The sequence below is a fragment of the Rhopalosiphum maidis genome, chromosome 2 (genome assembly GCF_003676215.2).
Source record: "Rhopalosiphum maidis isolate BTI-1 chromosome 2, ASM367621v3, whole genome shotgun sequence".
NCBI lineage: Eukaryota > Metazoa > Arthropoda > Insecta > Hemiptera > Aphididae > Rhopalosiphum > Rhopalosiphum maidis.
Genome location: NC_040878.1, coordinates 81,551,311 through 81,572,467, shown reverse-complemented (window position 1 = coordinate 81,572,467; position 21,157 = coordinate 81,551,311). Strand labels below are relative to the sequence as shown.

Genomic DNA, 21,157 nt, shown 5'->3' with positions numbered 1-21,157 from the left:
ACACATAGGTGTAATATTACCACTAATTACATCACAAGACTGATTTTTCTATAATTGCCTATTTTTTATTTTTTTCAGCTTTAAGACTTATGTTAACACAATTTATTAATTTTTACACAAAAATGTTAAAATAAACTGTAAATATTACGTCGTTGTGTTATCGAATTTAATTGTTTACACTGTGCGATAAATTGGACAACAGTACTTGAGAAAGGGACTAGAATGTATTATATTTGTACGATTTAATTTACTATAATACAATGCGTGGTTTTTAAAAATTTTGAAAGTTGGAGTTTTAAAAGATAGCATTATTTGGGTGAAGGGAGCGCTTAATGTAACTACATCTGTATGTAACCTGCACAAGCAATGAACATTTGGTTATTGGTTATTGGTTACCATTTTTTCTTCTTTTACTTTAACTTTCAATAAATCTTCTTGTTGATGTTTTTTTTTTTTTGAAAGTATACCGAAATTGTTTCACTTTCATATGATTACAAACCAATATCGCCCGTTAAAACACGCAATATATCTAAGTATATATATAGTACCTATCTTCTGCTAATATACAACTATTTTTTGAATAAAATAAAATATAATATTATTATGCTGTCTCATGAATAAATCACCTGTATTTAACTAATATATATATATAACAGCTGCAAAATGTATTTATTATTCAGGTTATCTGCTGCAAGTATTATAATAGGTATTTGGTCGGAGCTCTAAAAACGGCATAATCTTCCGGTGTTATGTCAACAGTAAATGTGAAGTGGTCTACAACCGTGAGATTTATTCGGTAAAAAAAAAAAAAGAAAAAAAATATAACATATAATTATATTACGACCGTATAATATAGTAATACAATTCGTTGATATAATCGAGGTTCGCGGAATAGTATGTATAAAAATAGTCTACATTAAACAACAGACCCACTAGAACCAGTTGTCCAGTTGAAACTCAATCATGACAACTAATAATTCTTTAATTATGCCCTGATCATCTGCATACCTATTTAAGAGTCTTATACAGTTTTATAATAACGATTTTTATCATACAACCGCATGCAAGTAATTGGAAAAAAATCATGACATCCGAAGATCAAAAGTTTTTACATCGAACGGTTTTAAAATTGAATTTTACTATCTATGTATCTCCTATTATGTAAATTTAAAATGGAAACCACGTAATGGAGCCGTCATGCATAGTGTGTTAGTAAGTTTATCTCATTACAAGATTGAATGATCATATGCATACCATACTCTATCTGTTAAAACCTTATGAGGAAGATAAAACGTTTTCTTTAAATTTTTATAAGTTATAGGTACGTATTTTTTCGGGACCTACATATTATATATTTCACCGATCTACTTTCACCCAATCAGATATTATACCTATATAATGCGATGGAACGCGCATTTTCTTACATCATTATTTCACACGCGGTACTCATCCGTATATTGTTACCGATATTGCGTCATAATAACAAACCAGCCACGATGAAAATGATGGTGGTGCAGTATTATCCGAACACAACCCTTCTGCCTTCACATATCGTGTGTATGTAATAGATACCTATACTGCGGGTTAGGGTTTTAGCCATGGTCAGTTTTGCAAAAATTGACGAATGACGATCTAAGAGTAGGCTAATATAATTATACGTATAAATTATACTTTGTACAATTAAATTGTATCTAATTTATTGCATGCTCTTTTTTTTTTTTTTTATCGATGTTTATCTTACAAGCAAAAAAGTTTTATTAAGCAATGATTATTCTTTCAAGTACATCGATAGATCTTATTCAAAATTAAGACACAATAAAATGTCAATACGTCTGTTGTATCACATACAGTAGAGTCTACTGAGTAGAAGATACTTTAATGGTTATTGGTACGTTTTACCTATATTGATTATTGATTAAAAACTTAGATACCTGTATTAGACAAGAAAAAAATTATGTAAATATTCCCATATTAAAGTAAATAAATGATTTACAAATATAATCTAGTAAGCCTAAACAATAATGAGAAAACTTCAAAACCTATACGGCTATAGGTATTTATACTGAAAAACATTGTTTAAAAAAAAACTGTAAACAACTTTTCAGTAATAGTTGCATGACGTAAACGTATACACATGGAATCTCCACTTTCTATATAATATTTATTTATATAAAATTATAATACGGAGATCAAACATTGATGGATGATATATGACCTTAAGTTTATACGTAATTTAAAATATATTTTAATCATTCGTATTATTATTGGATAATTTATCTAGGAATTATTTTATTGAGAAATAGGCATACCTACAAGACATATTATATAATATAACATTTTAAATGACAAAACTTTAAAGTTTTAAAGGAATATAGTTTAACGTAAGGTTACGTTAGTATAAAGCAAATAATATTGTTATCATGATATGATTTGGATTCATTGTTTTACACATAATTTCAATTGAAGATTATACAAATAAGGATTAGTACTATTTATATTTATATATTATAGGTGATTATTTATTACAATTTAATTGTTTTTGTGTTAGTAGATAGGTACCTGCTATTTTTGATTTATGGTTTGAAAAAATCTATGCTTTATTATATAGATTGATTACAAATCTATTTTAACTCCAGCAGATATACAATAGTTATACATTTTCTTACGAAATGTGTGTGACTATTAAAGAGTACTATGATCTATAGAACAAGTTGCAAAATCATTTATTTGCCTAATTTTCATATTTTATTTATAATTAATATATTATATAATACAATACGAAAAAAAAATTAAAATGCTCAATAATAATGAATACATTTATAATATAAAAAGCCACCTGTTTTAATAATACATATAATGCATTACGTAATATTAATTAAAAATATTATTTGTATAAGATTGTTTAGATCAGATAAACCATGTGTATATATATATAGTTGTAGATATATTATAACCTTTATCGATAAAAGGAAAATAAAAAATTATAATTAAGGAAGATATAAAAATATATAAAAGTGTGCCTAATGCCTATGATCTTAACGCCTATTGTTCGGTGAATTATGTATAATTATAATATTTATATTTTTTACCATATGTATCTATAAATAATAATACTTAAAATAAAGAAAATGTTTTGAACTGACGATGTGAATTATTATTTACTATATATTAAATAATGAATTTAAAATATAATATTTTCATTTAATTTAATATTTTTTAAGTGATCGTATTAGATGAATATTGCATGATATATGTAATGACTACTCTTTCTTAATCAATTACCTATTTCGGTATATTACAAGCGTAACATATTATTAGAATTATTTTTCGTAGTGTGTCTATGTCTTATTTATATTTATTGCGTTAGCTGGGTGATACATAGCGATTATTCGAATTTAGAGATGATCGATTTGAAATTAAATTATAAGATCTTTATTGAGTTGTTTTATTTAGTTCAATATTCCAAATATTATACTAAGTTTAACTATGCGATATAGACTATATTGGAATATATATTATATTATATTACGTAAAAATATTTTTTTTTTCATTGGAAAAAAACTTTTGACTCAAATTTATTTTTTATCAATCATTCATTTTCAAAGAATTGCCAACAATTACAAATAACAATGTGTTGAATTTAAATGTTTCAAATAGGCGAAAAAATAGTTAATACTATAACACGGTTAATATAGGTATGTATACCACATGTTCCTTATTGCTTAGAATTGTAAAATAAAACAATTTTAAAGTCACACAAATCTTAGTTATTTTACGAAATTAATTCTATTAATTTTCTCATACTTATATAGGTTATAGGAATATACTTATATAACGTAGTGCGTTTTAAATGAACAATTATCGTGGGATTATAACTTGCGTACTGCTGCAGTTTTATACGTATATATTTTTTTCTTATGATTTAAGCAGTTACAATCACTTTATATTAGGATATAATGTAATTACTAGTCTGGGAATCTGCAAAGAAGTTTTTAATATTCGTTCCTTTCATTTTCAATCCCTACCAAGCGCGCGCGCCGTGTCCTGCAGGTGGGTGGTGGTTGTATAAAATAGCTGAGCAATTACATACAGCCATCCAATAGTCGGTGTAAGTTCGGTGACTAGTCAGTGAATTTAGTGATCATTATTTTCTGTTTTTTAAATTTTCAAAATGAACGGTCTTCTGTTGGTAAGTTACTTTTAAATTAATTTTTATTCGTTTATTATATTAATAATAATTATTATTTTATTTTTACCGTCGATGGCGAGACCTATAAAATAATTTTGTTTGTCTATAATATCTATATAGTACTAGTGAATAATAACAGAAAAAAAAATTAATGTGCAGTACAGCAACTCTTCACACGAAAACACTTTGGACAAAAACAAATAATTTTTTTACTAATTTACTACGTTAAATTCGTTCATACTGAGTATAATATTAAGCTATACGCACTGCACAACTTGATGTTATAAAATATAAAATATACATTATACATTATTATAATAGTCCAGCGTTAAATTTCGTACACCACGAGACGGTTTTTGTATCTGGAGCTTTCACTGTATGTTCAAACCGTTCTACTATATGTATATATGCACTCCACATTCGTATGAGCACGCGGCTTAAAACGTAAATTATTACTCACGTATAATGTATATGAACACATAATATTCGTGTATATTATATTTTTCTTCTCCAGTCGAACTCTGGCAGCTGGTGTTATATTACGAGATTTACAATATTACTGCAGCGATTTCTATAAGGATCGGCGATGCGCGATGCGATATAGCACCTAGACGATTTAAACACACGCGAGCATTTATTTCTTATTCGCCACAAAAAATAAATGTATATTATTTTAATAAAAAAAAAAAATATATTTTTTACTAAGAAAATATAATAAGATATTTTTAAAATTTAAAAATTGTTGTTTTAATATCTTAATTTTATAATAGTGTTATTGGAGAATATAAACATGTAAAACGTGAAAAGACAATTAATGTGAAAAAATACGCTTTAAAATCAAAACGAACTTAATATGAAATTATTACATTTAGCATAGTATATAATTTATCATAGATCTGATGATTTTATCTCCAAACAAACCTAACCCGACGAACGTAAAAAATATAATATTATTATTTATTCGATATCATACACACGATATTAACACATACTGATTATTATGGTATTGCAGTGTCTCGTCGTGGCCACGATCGCCATCGTCACCGCTGAACCACCAAGCAGTTACAGCCGACCATCGTTCGGAGGCCATTCGTCCGGCGGTTTCGGTGGTTACTCTTCCGGCGGCGGTGGTGGATACTCGTCCGGCGGCAGTGGATACTCGTCCGGAGGCAGCGGTTACTCGTCCGGAGGCAGCGGATACTCGTCCGGCGGCGGTGGATACTCATCCGGCGGCAGCGGATACTCGTCCGGTGGAAGCTACGTGCCAGTAGCCCCAGGACCGTCCACATACGAAGGACAGTACGTCGACGGACAACTGCTCGAACAGATCAAGCAGATCGTGCTCAGAGACGAAGCCCAAAACTCCGGATCATCCGGCGGATATCCTTCCTCGTCCTACGGCGCCCCGTCATCGTCCTACGGCGCACCTTCATCGTCCTACGGCGCCCCGTCCTCATCTTACGGCGCACCGTCCTCGTCCTACGGCGTCCCATCATCGTCCTACGGAGTCCCGTCCCAATCGTACTCGAGCCGCGTTGTTGGCGTTGAATTGGAACAGGTGAAACCAGCCATCCAAGTGGCTCAATTCCAACAGTCCGGCGGCTACTCATCCGGCGGTGGCGGCTACTCTTCCGGTGGCGGATACTCCTCCGGCCCGTCGTCCTCGTACGGAGCTCCCTCCAGGCCGTCTTCGTCTTACGGAGCACCATCGTCCTCTTACTAATAGCGGCCGGTGCGCTCGATTCGTCGACACCATCTCGCACGAAAAACACCTCAAACCGCTGCAACCCGGAAAATATCATCATAACGTACACAGACTCCTCCGCTCTTCCGACGCCGCCGCGTGATCGACCTGTACAGCTTTTACTGTTATCATATCATACACTCGCCATCTCTGCGATCTTCTCTATTCGTGTATGTTATATTATAAAATATCAAATAAACCGCGAGTGTACGATACATTATATTATAACAGCAATACGACGCATCGTCGTGTGGATGACATATTATTATATTTTTAGTGAGCACAACGAAATGTAAATATATTATCATCATCGACACGACAATAACGCCGACACGGGGGCAGCGACGCGAAAGAGCACATTTTTTTCGTATTTTTTCTAAAATGTATTTTTTTTTATACTTTGTTATATATATTATATAATGTTTTTTTTTATCTATTGTTATACGCGTGTAGTCGAAAATTTAGCCATATCGCATATTTACATTTGACATAATATTACAATATTGAATATTAGACTAAATGTAATATTTGTTTGATCATTTTTTTATGTATAAAAACAACACGGTCAAAATATGAGAGATAAAAAAAATCTATTTTTTATAAAATATCATGTTTTTTTATTTCTTCTTTATATTATTTCTCATAATTTACGCGTACATATACAGTAAATTACGAGCTCTGTAGGCAATTTGTAAAAGTTTTACATCATCGTTTTACTATAGCTGAGTTATAGGGTTTTATATCTATATTTAGGTGTAATTAGGTCTAATTTATTGCACCTATATACAATGATTGATCACGTGATTAGGCAAATGATGCGCAGTCGTAAACATCGAGTCAAGAATTATTTTAAAAGTTAGTTATAATAAGCCTATGATATTATGTTGTCGCGTATATTAGTTACCTATTTAGGTATTTAGTAATCCGTTGCTATAATAATAATAATGCAAGGATGAATATACACACGTGTAGGTATGTAAAAAACTCTGGAAGTAGGTACTGTCTTACACTTTTGTATATTTTCTTCATTCTCTTATTTACACATCTTTCGACAACAGCTATATGTTTTTTTAGCTTTATTACATGATGTTTTAACGATATTGTATAATAAAATATGTAAGTCATAAAGAGCATAGCTCTTTCACATTAATAGTATTCCGTATCTCGTTCTAAACGAACGTCGAGGTAATATGTGTAAAAATTGTAATTTATCAAAAAAGTTTCTACTTAAAATCGGAGGTCATTTTCGTGCGACGTGCGTGGCTCAGATATAAATTTAATGTATAGATACATTAAAACAACATATCGACATATAGTACACACACATTCTACAGATTACATTCCTGGGTGTTATTGAATTGCAAACGTTGGTAATTTTTTAAAAATAAAATCTCAGCACCGATTATTGAAAAATTATTATGTATATATATAAGTAGTAAATATTATTCAGAATTTAAAACGGCGAAAACTTCGCGGTCCACACTTAAATTGGGTTATATAGATTACAATATTATAAAATATGTTGCACAACAATAAAGACTCGTCAATGTGTCCCTATCTCTATCACTACCGTCACTGCGTATCTACGTAGGATAAGCAATAGCTATGTATTGCCGGTTGGTAAATGTTCATAGTACCACGAAAGTATAGATTCAATTATTCTTACCGTTTTGCTGTTTACAAACGTGTGGCCAAGGTTTTCTGGGGACTCGACTAAAAACAGGACGAAAAATTGAGAAATTCAGACGACGTTTTTATCGTGAATATAATAAAAGGTAATCATAATCACGTGGTATTCGGTAGCTGATATACACATTCTTGCTATACATAAATTATCTGTAGACATAAAGCGTACTTTTTGTATAGTCAGTTGTCACAACTATATCATATAATATACACGTTGAAGGCGGATTTTTAAATTGCAAATTAAATTAGGCAGCTGTACACAATGTAATGTATAGCAGCAGTGACCATATAACAACATGACGTACAGGTAGATAGGTGCAGACTTAGGCGCAGTACACCAATACCTTCATATAGCCGTTACCGCGCGTATGAGTACACGAGCAATGCGAATTGTTGCCACACCAAGCACCCGAGTGGTTTTAGCAGCGTTTCTAATCGTTAATAACCAATCTGTTCAACGCGAACACGTGCATAATAATTACGATTATAGCTGATATACTTATATATATATATGTACCTACGTAGATAGTTATAGGTGCCTCCTGTATATATACATTACCACGGCTAAGTAATGTATGTTGCGAAATAAAACTCGCGCGTGCATAGTTTCGCGACGGACTCTATTTACCTATTTATTTATAGATTTGTTTTTTTTATTCCGATCCGGCCCAGCGACAATAAATTAGGTATAAGACTCGGCTTAAACGCGCGCGAGTATGTGGTGGAAAGTACGCAGTAAAGTGTTCACGGTATCAAATAATAGGAAAACAAATGAGACGAATCTTTTTTTTTTTTAACAAAGTAATTTATTTATGAAAAGATGGTATATGCTTTGATACACACATTGTACAACATTTACATAGGTACAAATATAAAATAATAAATAAGTGTATTATTTAGAATATTAACCTTACAAATAACAAGTTACACGAAATATAAACAACATAATTTCATTGTAAACGAATTGAATTTTTATTATCCTGTAAGACTCTTGACAAGTATGATCAGCAGATTGAAAATTATGAGAGGATCTGAAACAAAATTGTAATTATATACATACATATATATTAAGTTTATTAAATAGATAAGGCTATTTCGTCAATAATATCTAAAAGGGTAAACATATATAATGTTTCAACAAACTTGTATACTTGCAAGAAACCGTACGACGAAATGAAAGTAATTTGTTTTTAAAATTAAAACTGTGGAAATAGTCACGGAAATATTAACCATTTGCATTATATAACATGTAGTTACGTCTACAAGACTACAACGCATCTATGACCTAAGGAGTATAATACATTCACAGAATTGTGTTCTACCTATAGGCTATAATGTACAACAATATATAATATACATAGTCCAATGCATATAAGTTAATTCACATAAAACTTAATTTTGCGATGACCTAATTTGAAAAACATTTTTCGTCAAATCACAATGTTACATTATGATAGCTATAATAATACGATATGGATTTTTGTTTTTTAATATTTTATTATGAAATAAAGGCTTACAATACGGGGCTACATTATATAAAATCGTACGTATACTACCGTATACCAACGAATATATTTACTATATTATACTTATAACGAAGGCAATTATGTTAGTAGAGAAAAGTATCGTATTAATTAAAAACTGTTATATAGTATAATACATTTTGATAGTAAACCATATATCCTCAGCATCTAATACGGATTGTAATCTACAGTCACATAACTCGGTCCAGTATAATAATCAGGTCAATAAACTTACAAAGAAACAACTAATATTACATTTATTAAAATAACTATACTAATTATAGGATAATATTTAACAGGTATTATTTAATTATAATGCAGTTTAAATATTGGATAATATATATTAAATGGAATATGGAATGGGGGGATTTAAACAATTTGGGAAAATGTAAATACCAAATTTTCAAAGACAAATTAACAATTATTGTGTTACTAATTTTCTAATAATTGTAAAAGTATTAGAAAATCAAAAAAAATAATTGTTTTTTTATAGGTACACGGTCAAACGTTTTATAAGACACTAATATTTTATTTTTAAATTAATAATAGAATATTTTACTACAACCGTGTTAGCGGAGGTACTTAAGTGACAAAAAAAAAAAAAACAAAACAAATTTCGATTTAAAACAAGTAGTGCTTCACATCTAGGGGTTTTTCGAATCTATAATAATAAACGTATAATATTTGTTTACAACAATAATAATAATATTATATATTATGCACTCAGTATTAAATTCGCTGCATACTGGTTAATTACTTATCATGTACTCATAAATAAAGATAATGACTATGGATAACCTGTGTGCCTATACTTAATGCTTTAATACAATCTGATGTGTAGTGTAGGTCTCAATTAGTCTAAATTTAAATTTTAATACATTATACATGTTTTTATTTTGTATGTAACAATAAATTTAGTTTTAAATGTACAATCACTAATCAATATTACCGATCAAAGAAAATTATTTTTAAGGTTTAGAATGAACTTAACAAACAGAATAATCATGGGAGTTTTTTTTTATTATTTTACTGATAATGATTATGAATCCCAAACAAAAAGTCCAAAAATATAAATTATTCAGTTTATAAAATTAAAATTTTAAAAATAATTTAATAGGGTGTTACCCTTACTACTAAGTATTGTCCCTGATCTCACGATTCATGTTAACTACTTTTATTTGTCACTTATCAAACTTACTCATTGTATAAAATGTGTATAGATTGTAGATATATTTCAATAAAATAAAAGAAAAAAAATTTAATTTTCTTATACAATAGTAGGATGCTCTGTCTTTTGCTTACTTTGATCACCCATTAGGACAACCTGTCAGCCAATACTACCAAAAGGCTTTTTTGACCAATAGTAAATAAAAGAGTCCAATTTTTTTTAAAAATTATACTTCTTGTCCTAAAACATTTTAACTGATTACTTATAAGTATAGAGTGTGGCAGCCTAACGACTCGATCTAGGAGAATATTTGTCTTGGAGAAACAATGTGATTTTGAATATATTTTATATTTATTAATACAATTTTGTTTATTTTGTATAGTAGTAAAGAAGTATGTTTTTCTAAGTGCAAAATATAATTTGAATAATATTTTTTAATTTGCAAATTAGTAACTTGATGGGTTATTAATGATTATAATATTATGGCTAGCAAAAATTGATATGTTGATAAATATTAATAAATATATGATTAAATAATAAATATAAATAACAGTCTAGTAAAAAATACTTTTAAAATAATGTATTTTTTTTAATTTTTACAAATCTATGTACCTAAGCCATACCCAATAGTCAAAATTTAAAAAAATTTACAGTCAATTCTCTGAAGATTTTTAGAGATAATAACATTTGGCCCAAAACAGTTAAAATATGTTCTTTTATAAAGTCAATTTTTTTTCGAAATTTTAATCTGATTTTTTTTTTAACATTTAAAATGTTACTATTTATTTTTATGAGAAATTGATAAAACTAATGTCTTTGTATAATTTAAATACAAGTATTTAAATTTTGTTAAAAATAATTTTAAAATGTATTTAGAATACCATAAAAATACTTCAAAATGTATTTAAATACTTGTATTAGAATACTTAATAAGGCTGTTAATATATACTAAGTGACCTTATTTATTAATATTTTACTTTTTTAAATTTAAACATAGATAGATCACATACTTTATTTTTAGATTACTGGTAAATAAGACTACATAATTTATTAATAACAGCCAATTGACGAGTATATAAATATTATATGTATTTTAAATTTAAAAACTTTTTAACTAAGAACAATAGGAACATAAATTGATGTAATTTATGTAATAGCATAAATTAATTGTTTGTATGATCTATGTATAAAAATGAAAAAATAAATTAAAAACAAATGGTAAGCTGACAATAAAATATTGTTATATAAATAAATTTAAATAACAATTTTATAATAATTTTATTTTGCATCTTTATTATATAGAAGTAATATAAATAGATAGTTATCAGAATATGACTAGTATTAAGAGATCAATATAAAATGAATAAATATACAATAAAAAATTAAAGACGTACAAAGATAATTGTATACAGAATAAAAGCTTTTTAAAGTAAATTATTATAAACAATATTTCCACGGTAAAAAATAATTTAGTTTTAAAAATAAATAAATCACCTAGGTATAAAATACATTTTCAAAAATACCAAGTTTTTTATCAAATTTAAATTAAACAAATAACACCTTATTTTTCAATTTTAAAGATGAAATACAACTATGAAGAAATATAATAATAATAATATAATGTTACCAATGTTATTTTAAATTAAGTAAATTACACTGAACCACTTATTCTAGATTTTATAGTAGGTAATAGGTACTTAATGAGTAAGCTCATTGATGAGAATCAATTAGCTTTGTAAAAACAAAGTAAATTATTCAGTACCTAGTTAATATTTTAAATAGTTCAACAATACTAAAAGTTATAAAGTAGGTATTATATTGAATATTTTATTACATAATAATATTTATATAATATGTACACCCAATTAACGGTAATAATATATTTTTATTACCCTACACAATACACAAATTTAATGGTGGTAATAGAGGAATAAATATTCGGAATCATAACGTAATGGAGTTTTCAATGTGTATTATTCACCTTGATTTATTTTAAAACTATAGATATTTACTAAGTGAGGTTATCGGTGGTACTTACATTTAACGACTGTACGGATAGACTTCATGAGTGACAGTATTTGTGTTTTCGTGGTTGGCATGTCCTCAAACTCTCGGTTCACCGTGGACCAGCCGTCTAAAAAACAAAAACCCACGGTGTAAATAATTAATAAGACATAATAATATGGATCAACAACGGGTCGCCGATCTAGCGAATAGGTACAACTTACACTTGGCCAGAACTCTTTCTTCGTTCAGGATGCATATGGCGTTCAGGCACAACAGCGAGGCCTCGAGCAGGGTCCACAACGAAAACCCCATGTCTGCAGCACGTCACCGGACGGGACAGCCGGAAAATATTATGCCGACGCAGAAATTACCGGAAAAACAATTCGAAATCCCTAATCCCGTTGTCGAAGTCTGATTAAACCATTGAAATCGCGAGCGTTATCACCGTACGTGTCCGATATTCTGTTATCGGTGTAATCGACGACGACGGTGGATATTTTGAAATAAATGGCGGGCAAATTTCTTCCATGCTCGTACGACCGCTTATCGGTATCGCGTTCTAACCTACATACCAGGCATAGCGTTTGCAGACCGAGACATGATAACGACGAAATTACTGTCTACGACTATGGAGTGACGGACGTCGGGGTCGGGATTTATGTTTTTCGAGTAAAGAACATTAGGTACACTTTTACGCATACCTACAGGTAATAATGAGGAGGGAAATATATTTATAACAATTAAGTACTTTTTAATCATATTTTTTCGTCATTGCTCTTTTTGTCGGCCCTGTCATTCGAACGCCGGTCGGGTGTGAAGTGCAAGTCGTGTCCCCGTCGCTGTGTCGACGGTTTCGTATTTTTATTTTATTTTTTGCTCTAGAACTACAGAATAATGTGCCCGGCATGCCGCCTGTGTACGTAGTGCAAGCGTGCGCGCGCCCGCTGCTCCGAATTACCCGACCGATCTAATCGTCACCGCCGCACGTGCACCACATAGAGTGAAGCGATGTTGCGACGTTGTTGAGTTCGTTTCATCGTCCAACACCGCGAGATTTTGCGACGGAATTTTGCCAGAAGAAATTGTTCCTCGCAGTCGTCTAACTGCTACGCTCCTCAATCAGGTAAATTGTTGTTTGTTTTTCACCAGTGATGGATGACAGCATTTACATCCGAATTAGTTGCACGTCCGTGTCCTACCGGTTTCCAAAGCCTGGCATCATATCCACTTGTCAGTGTTTATGCGGTGATATATTATGTGTTGGGGTACATTCCATTGTTTAGTGTTGTGACTCATTAAAAAAATGTTTTACACTATTCTTATCGATTGTCGGGCTGCTGTTTTCAATACAAAATTTAGATGTTCTATTGCAAAGTCTAATCTTACTGTCAGTATGTCTATTGGTGTTTTATTAGTTTTTAATTGACTGCATTTCATTGAATTTTTGTTTTATTACACGTCTAAGGATAATTAAGTTATGTGCATGATATATTGACTTAATTAATTTAGCCTGTTGAGAATAATATAGGTGACGACCTATTTTTATTAACGACTCCAATAAATTGATTTAGTATTATTTCAATTGAATTATTTCTTTTGTATGTATTTTACATTTTACTAATATGTCAAGATTAAATAAATTATTTATTATGTATTGCAAATAAGTAGTAAAAATTTTAAATATTTTGCCAATGATGAATAAATATAATTTGAAAAAAAAATAATCAGTTGGTAGGTAATATGATATTAATTATATTTTATGTCATTTCTTACTCATTAAGTTTAAGTCTGAGGCAAATAAGTAGGCAATTGACTATTGAAAAATGTAATTGGTATCTACTTGATATATTTAATTATGCATTTATCGAAGCATTTACCTATATGAGTTAATTATTGTTTAATATATTAACATTTATAATTTTTTTTTTTTAGATAAAAATGAATTCTGAATCAAATGAAGTTGAGTTGAAAAGTGTCGTTTCAGATACGAAACGCACTAGGTTTCAAGTAAAATTGGTGGATTCTGAAACAACCCCTCAAAGGATGCGATTGGATAGTGCTTCATCGGATGATAACAAATATAAAAGTTTTCGGCAACTGACTCGTGAAGCATTACCAAGATTAGATAACTACAGAAATATTATGTCAGTACACGTTGCATGCAGACCTACTTTAGATGAACTACATAATTGTGATTTGGCTGAAAAAGTATGTGTATTTTCTTCATCAAAATTACTTATCATTTTGTAATACATTTTATTGTTTTAGAATATGGAAGCTCAAGAAAATGAACCTAGTAGACCAACAAAGAAGAAACAAGAACAAGGGTGGATTAAAGGAGTTCTTATCCGTAACCTGGTACAAATATGGGGTCTCATGTTATTTTTAAGAGTAGCATGGGTTGTTTGTACTACTGGCTTATGTAATATAACTTTATTTTTTTTTATTGACTGCAATGAAAATTTTAAAAATTAAACAATAACAATCAGTTTCAGGAATTGTTATAATATTGTTTGGTGGTGCTATTACAACTATAACAGCCTTATCTATGTCAGCAATTAGTACAAACGGTGTATTGAAAGAAGGTGGTACTTACTTTATGATATCTCGTTCTCTTGGTCCAGAATTTGGTGCTTGCATTGGTGTAATCTATTCTATAGCATTGTCTGCTGCATGTGCAATGCATACGGTAGGATTTTGTGAAATGGTGCAGATTCTAATGAACTCGTTTAATTTATCTATATTGGACGGTGAGGTACAAGATATGAGACTTCTTGGAATCTGTTTAACAGCTGCATTGCTATGTGCAACATTAGGTGGCATTCGATCACGAATTCAGGTTAATAAAATACAATGTAACATTGTTACTTATGTAAAATATTGTATTATGTATTATTAATTTACCATTTTTTTCTTGTTTTTAAAAAAAATTAGGTACATGCAGCTGTTTTAGTACTTATGATTGCAGCCATTTTAGATGTATTTGTAGGAGCTATTTATGGACCAAAAAGTAAAACTGAAAGAAATGAAGGTTTCATTGGTTTTAGCTGTAAGAAAAATTAATAATAGTAAAAACTTAGTAGTGTTAATAGTATTAACACTATACTATGTTAAGTATTAACTTAATACCGCATGACCAATAATATATATTTAATAAATTTTTTTTAGGGGATGCAATTAATAATAATATATTTAAGAATGAAACTTTTGAAGATTGGTGTAAAAGTTTTTGGTATGGTTTTAGTATATTTTTTCCTGCAGTATCTGGATTTTTAGCGGGAACAAATAAATCAGGCGAATTAAAGGTAATTTTAATTTTTTTGATAAACTATTATGTATAAAACCATTTTTTATTTAAGTATAAAATAACTGAATACTTTCATGTCTTAATCTATTCTCTGTCAACATCAACTGAACTACTTTAAGATAGAAACTATTTTAAACTACTCAATCTTTTTATAATTATATCTATACTTGAATAAATAAGTTTTTTGAAATTTTGTATAATAAGTCTTAGTATTTTATAAACCATTAGTAATCATTTTTGAGACAAAGTAGATTAGAGCATTATAGCAGAAATACATTTTTTTTTATAAATTTTGTTTTTTATTTGTTATCTAGGATTCATTAAGAGCAATACCAAGAGGGTCTTTAACATCTATTTTTATTTCCTCTTCCGTTTATATTAGTATAGCAATTTTGGTTGGTTCTACATTTATAGACCAAGATCCACATTATAAGTCTAATTTTGATGATCATAAACACTATGTAAGTCTATAAGTCTATTTAAAAGTAAAATATTTTTTAAATGTATTGTTTATTTTATTTTGATAACAATTTTTAGGCAGTCAATCGGACTATTGGACTTATAGCATTTTTTAGCCCATTAGTATACGCATGTATCTTGGCCTCAACATTAACAGCCTCATTTTCTTCATTTTTAGCCGCTCCAAAAGTATTTCAAATGTTATGCAATGATAGACTTTACAATAATCTTACATGGTTTGGATTTAGTAATAAATCAGGAGAGCCAATAAGAGCTGATATTTTGACTACTATAATTGTTTTGCTGTTTATCCTTCCTGGTACTATACATTATTTAATTTGTACATTCCATCGATAATAATGCATTTGGTACTTATAGGTGACTTGAATGCAATATTACCATCAATATCAAATATATTTCTCAGTGTTTATGCATTGATTAATTTCAGTACATTTCACGCATCATTAGTTAAACCAATTGGATGGCGTCCTACTTTTAAGGTAAAGTAATTATAATTATTAATTTTTAATAATAATTTAATGAAATTAACGAATTATTTTAATTTAAATATTTTTATTTTCATTTCAGTTGTATAATATGTGGTTAAGTTTAGGAGGTTCAATGTTATGTGTAGTGTTGATGTTTGTCATTAGTTGGGGAACAGCACTGGTGACGTTAGCAGCTATATTAGCCTTGTACTTAATAGTATCATATCAAAAACCAGGTAATTTTATTGATTTAGAAATAAAAAGTATTCATATACTTAGAAATTAATTATTTTAGATGTCAATTGGGGTACAAGTACTCAAGCTCAAACTTACAAGCAAGCCTTAATGGCTGTTCACAATCTTATCAGGGTGGAAGATCATGTCAAAAACTTTAGACCTCAACTACTTGTACTTACTGGAATGGCATCTGCTAGACCATCCTTAATTGATTTTGCACATCTAATTACAAAAAATTTGTCATTACTTGTATGCGGAAATATTATCAAAGTATGTTTATTTATTAAGTTATAATATTGAAACTAATTACGTTTTAAACAAACTTTTTTTATTATTTAAAATTGTTAGGCTCCATCCTCACAAAAATTACTTGAAGTTTATTCAAAACGTGCCATAAATTGGTTATGTTACCACAAAATTAAAGGATTTTATGTACAAATAGATGGTACTAATTTTGATGATGGTGCAAAAAGTTTAATGCAAACAGTTGGATTAGGCAAATTGAAACCAAATATTGTTATGTTAGGTTATAAGAGCAATTGGTTCAAGTGTAGTTCTCAAGATTTAAATATGTACTTCAATGTGTTACAGTATGTACTAACAAAAATTAATATAAACTGTTATTTTTAATTAATTTATAATTAATCATCAATTATTTTGTAATATTTCAGTAAAGCTTTAGATATTCATATGGCTGTATGTATATTGCGTGTCAAATCTGGTCTAAATTTTTCAAATTCAATTCTCATTGATGAAATGCAGCTTGATATGATGGTAAACCGTAAAGCGTCATATCTATCAGAAGAACCATTTTTACATAGTAGATCACAGTCAATGTCTACTGTTAGTAAGTATCAAGTTATGTTTTTAAGAATGCACTGCAGTAACTATTTTTGCTTTTTATTGATTTGTATTTTGATCAACTTTTTATATGTAGTAAATAATTAATTAAACTGTTATTTACCGTGGCTTTATTTTAGAAAATATTGAAAAATTAGATTTTGTCAAGTATTGATATTTTAATGTTTTATATCTAAAAAAAATAATTTATGTATTAGTTATTAAATGCTTGGAAGGGGTTTTTAATATGAATTTGGTTAGTATGAAAATTAATTTTTATATGATTTTCATGAAATTGTAATTAGTTGATTTATTAGGTTTTTAATATTTTGTAATTCATGTAAATATTTTCTCTTAAACTAAATCTAATATTTATAGTTTATACCTAGTTCATTCTCTTTTACAGCTGATAAAAACGACAGTGATGAAGAAAATGAATTATTAAACAAAGAAACATCTACCTCATTCAATAAACAGTCTACTGATGATAAAGTTGATCAACCAAAATTAAATAAAAATCAAAAAGTCAATATTGTCAAGTAAGTTCTTAAAAACAATAAATAAAAATTCAATTCAAGTAATAAATATTAAATAATTTTAAACAAATTTATATTAAATGTGTATATGTTTTATTTTAGAGGAACTGATGGTTATGATTTACCCAAAGACACTATGAATGAAATCACCCGGTTTCAACGTAAACAAAAGAAAGGTTCAATTGATGTTTGGTGGTTATACGATGATGGAGGTAAAGTACTATGCATGTTATATTTTATAATATTGTTAATTAATAATTTAATTTGTTTAATTAAGGCCTTACATTACTTTTACCATATATCTTAAGCACAAGAGGTAATTGGTCATCTTGTAAATTGAGAGTATTTACAATTGCTAATAAAAAAGATCAATTGGAATTTGAACAAAGAAGGTAAAACAATTTTTTTATTATTCAATAATTTACTATTATGTGTTATTGTAATGTATGGTCTCTTGCAGTATTGCTAGTTTGTTAGCCAAATTTCGTATTGATTATTCAGACTTGTTAGTAATAACAGATCTTATGAGGAAACCACACGAAGAAACATTAGCTTTTTATGATGCATTGATTAAAAGTTATAAGCCTAAAGGACCAAACAATGAAAGTATGTAATTAAAAATATCAATTAGATTATGTTTTATAAGTCGACTTTTCTAGATGATGGTATAAAAGAGTCAGAGTTAACAGCAATGAAAGAAAAAACAAACCGCCATCTTCGGTTAAGAGAGCTACTTTTAGAAAATTCACAGGAAGCCAATTTAATTGTAATGTAAGTAGCCTAACATTAGAATAATTTAGTAATAGCAGTGGCCAAAATGTATTGGTCTTGTTTGCTGATGCAATGTATTTTTATATATTTCGATGTTAGAAATATATAAAGGCATTGCATTGCTTATTATAAATTATAGTTAGAGAATTGAATAATTTTGTTATATGACATAAATGAGTAGCTTATAAATTTCATATTATTTATAACAATTTGATATGAGTTAAAATATACAATAAAAATACAAATATCAGATATTATTAAACTATTATATGGAAAAATTAGTTTAAAACTATTAAACTAGACTTGTTTATGAATGCATGTTTAGTATTCCGTATTATACAGCATAACATTATTTTTCCAATGAATGCTACATTTTTTTTCACATTTGTTTCATATATCTTGTATTTTTAAAAACATTCATAATAAATTCCAAGTAATTTTTAACATCTATATTTTGCATTTAATGAATCTGTGTTTTCTTTTGTTATTCAAAATTTTGTACACAAATTATTGAATGTGATAATTATATTATTTGTGAACAACACATAATATTTATTTTCTATTATTAATAAGTCAGATATCTGACTTATTATTATATTGGATGGACAATAAATTAGTAATTGTATAAATATCCTATTATTAATAATGTGAAAGACTGGAATGAATAAAATAAGTACTCTGTTCACAGAGTGAATATAATCACTTCACATTTATGACTATGAGTTGCTATCTATTTTTAACCCACTCTGCTCTATTGTTCATCTTCATTTGTCAATCAATTATTATGGATATTAGTGTGGTAGGAAACAACTAATTTTGGTTTGTGCATACTTGTATCTCTTGGTTTAATCTAAATATTAATTTTATAATAATTACCTATAATTTTTCAATGTTTCATAAAATAATCGTTTCAATACTTTAACAGTAACATTTATATTTATTTTTTTATATTAATAAATAATAAACAACACACAATTAAAACTATGACATCATACTATATTATTTAATTATTGATTATATTTGTTTACAGGACTTTACCAATGCCCAGAAAAAATGTAGTACCAGCCTCTTTGTATATGTCCTGGTTAGAGACATTAACACAAGGTATGCCTCCATTTCTTTTAGTGCGAGGCAATCAAAACTCTGTACTTACATTTTATTCCTGAGCATCTTATGCTCAAGTACTGTTCCTCTTTTAAATACCGGTAAAGTGATGTTAAATAATAATATTTAAGTAAATTAAAAAACAACAATTTAATATGACTTATTGCCATAATCACGTTTTATTATATTTTTATCAGAAAATAAGTTTTTTTTTTTACTAATTTCTTATATTTTTAAATCTATAAGGTCTTCTTTGTATACAATTTTTATATTTCATTAATTTATTTTGTGTTATATAATTTTATAAAATTGTAATTAATTAAATCAAAAACACAGGTACTTGCTATAAATTAAACACATTTTGCACAATTAATTTTTATTTTTTTAAGAATCTCATTAAAATGTTATATATATATATATATATATATATATATGTATATATGCTTACAAATTTTAATTTATTATACTTAATATACTTGACGTACTTGAATCATTTTAAGTAATTGATGCATAGTATTCATTTTTGGTTTTCTGATATATAATTTATATTTTTGTAATTTAATAACACTGATTTTAGTCAACATATCAATTATTTAATTTTAATATTAAATGAAATATCTGTCTACTGAAATTTAAATTTATTTTTGTTTTTGATGATTTCTCCTAAATTATGTTTTTCAATGGAAATTTGTTCATAGATTTTATAAACAATTAAAAAAATTCATTACAAAAATTATAACTTTTATTATAATCAGATCGGAATTTTTGATTTTTGTGTGTTTAGATCTTATATTTTTATAAATTAATTATAGTTGATCTTTACTGACATAAAAATCATTATTTAAGAATTGAAATATTCAGGACCAAATATATTTACTATGTATTTTTTCTGTTATTATTATTTTTTTAAGACATAAATATACAACATAACAAAACGTGTTTAATCTTTATCTGTATATGCATAATATTTAAACATTTATAAAATTTGCTCGCCATAAAATCTCTGATGAACTACTGTCAATAAAGTTTAATGTTAAAACTAATCAATGACTAATATAATGATTAATTGGCCATAATTTTGTATTATTTTTTATTTTT

At 28.1% G+C, this 21,157-nt stretch overlaps 3 protein-coding genes across 3 annotated transcripts; 2 read left to right on the top strand and 1 right to left on the bottom strand.

Moving 5' to 3' along the window:
* The first annotated feature begins 4,052 nt into the window (after window positions 1–4,052).
* Window positions 4,053–6,533, top strand: LOC113551678 (pro-resilin-like). Its single transcript, XM_026954068.1, has 2 exons — window positions 4,053–4,189; window positions 5,202–6,533. Exons 1-2 carry the CDS (start codon window positions 4,172–4,174, stop codon window positions 5,910–5,912), a joined length of 729 nt encoding a protein of 242 aa, XP_026809869.1. The 5' UTR covers window positions 4,053–4,171; the 3' UTR covers window positions 5,913–6,533.
* Window positions 6,534–8,402: 1,869 nt separating this feature from the next.
* LOC113553765 (immediate early response 3-interacting protein 1) lies at window positions 8,403–12,757 on the bottom strand. The gene is made up of 3 exons (XM_026957276.1): window positions 12,539–12,757; window positions 12,349–12,444; window positions 8,403–8,650 (listed from the first exon to the last, which is right to left on the bottom strand). Exons 1-3 carry the CDS (start codon window positions 12,627–12,629, stop codon window positions 8,595–8,597), a joined length of 243 nt encoding a protein of 80 aa, XP_026813077.1. The 5' UTR covers window positions 12,630–12,757; the 3' UTR covers window positions 8,403–8,594.
* Window positions 12,758–12,909: 152 nt separating this feature from the next.
* LOC113551671 (solute carrier family 12 member 3) lies at window positions 12,910–20,293 on the top strand. The gene is made up of 20 exons (XM_026954056.1): window positions 12,910–13,024; window positions 13,200–13,440; window positions 14,250–14,525; window positions 14,586–14,739; window positions 14,807–15,156; window positions 15,252–15,366; window positions 15,486–15,622; window positions 15,939–16,085; window positions 16,162–16,402; window positions 16,462–16,583; window positions 16,672–16,807; window positions 16,867–17,078; window positions 17,157–17,398; window positions 17,480–17,655; window positions 18,055–18,187; window positions 18,287–18,396; window positions 18,462–18,576; window positions 18,645–18,790; window positions 18,844–18,955; window positions 19,986–20,293. The coding sequence occupies exons 3-20, from the start codon at window positions 14,256–14,258 to the stop codon at window positions 20,119–20,121; spliced, it is 3,054 nt and encodes a 1,017-aa protein (XP_026809857.1). The 5' UTR covers window positions 12,910–13,024; window positions 13,200–13,440; window positions 14,250–14,255; the 3' UTR covers window positions 20,122–20,293.
* The last annotated feature ends 864 nt before the right edge of the window (window positions 20,294–21,157 follow it).

Bases quoted from the DNA above. Each gene is read 5' to 3' on its own strand.
- LOC113551671 (XM_026954056.1), top strand. From the start codon at position 14,256: ATGAATTCTGAATCAAATGAAGTTGAGTTGAAAAGTGTCGTTTCAGAT. The intron at 16,403-16,461 runs GTACTATACATT...TGGTACTTATAG, and splicing joins TTTGCTGTTTATCCTTCCTG to GTGACTTGAATGCAATATTA. The intron at 17,399-17,479 runs GTATGTACTAAC...GTAATATTTCAG, and splicing joins ATGTACTTCAATGTGTTACA to TAAAGCTTTAGATATTCATA.
- LOC113553765 (XM_026957276.1), bottom strand. From the start codon at position 12,629: ATGGGGTTTTCGTTGTGGACCCTGCTCGAGGCCTCGCTGTTGTGCCTG. The intron at 12,445-12,538 runs GTAAGTTGTACC...TTTGTTTTTTAG, and splicing joins AGAAAGAGTTCTGGCCAAGT to ACGGCTGGTCCACGGTGAAC. The intron at 8,651-12,348 runs GTAAGTACCACC...ATTTTGTTTCAG, and splicing joins TATCCGTACAGTCGTTAAAT to ATCCTCTCATAATTTTCAAT.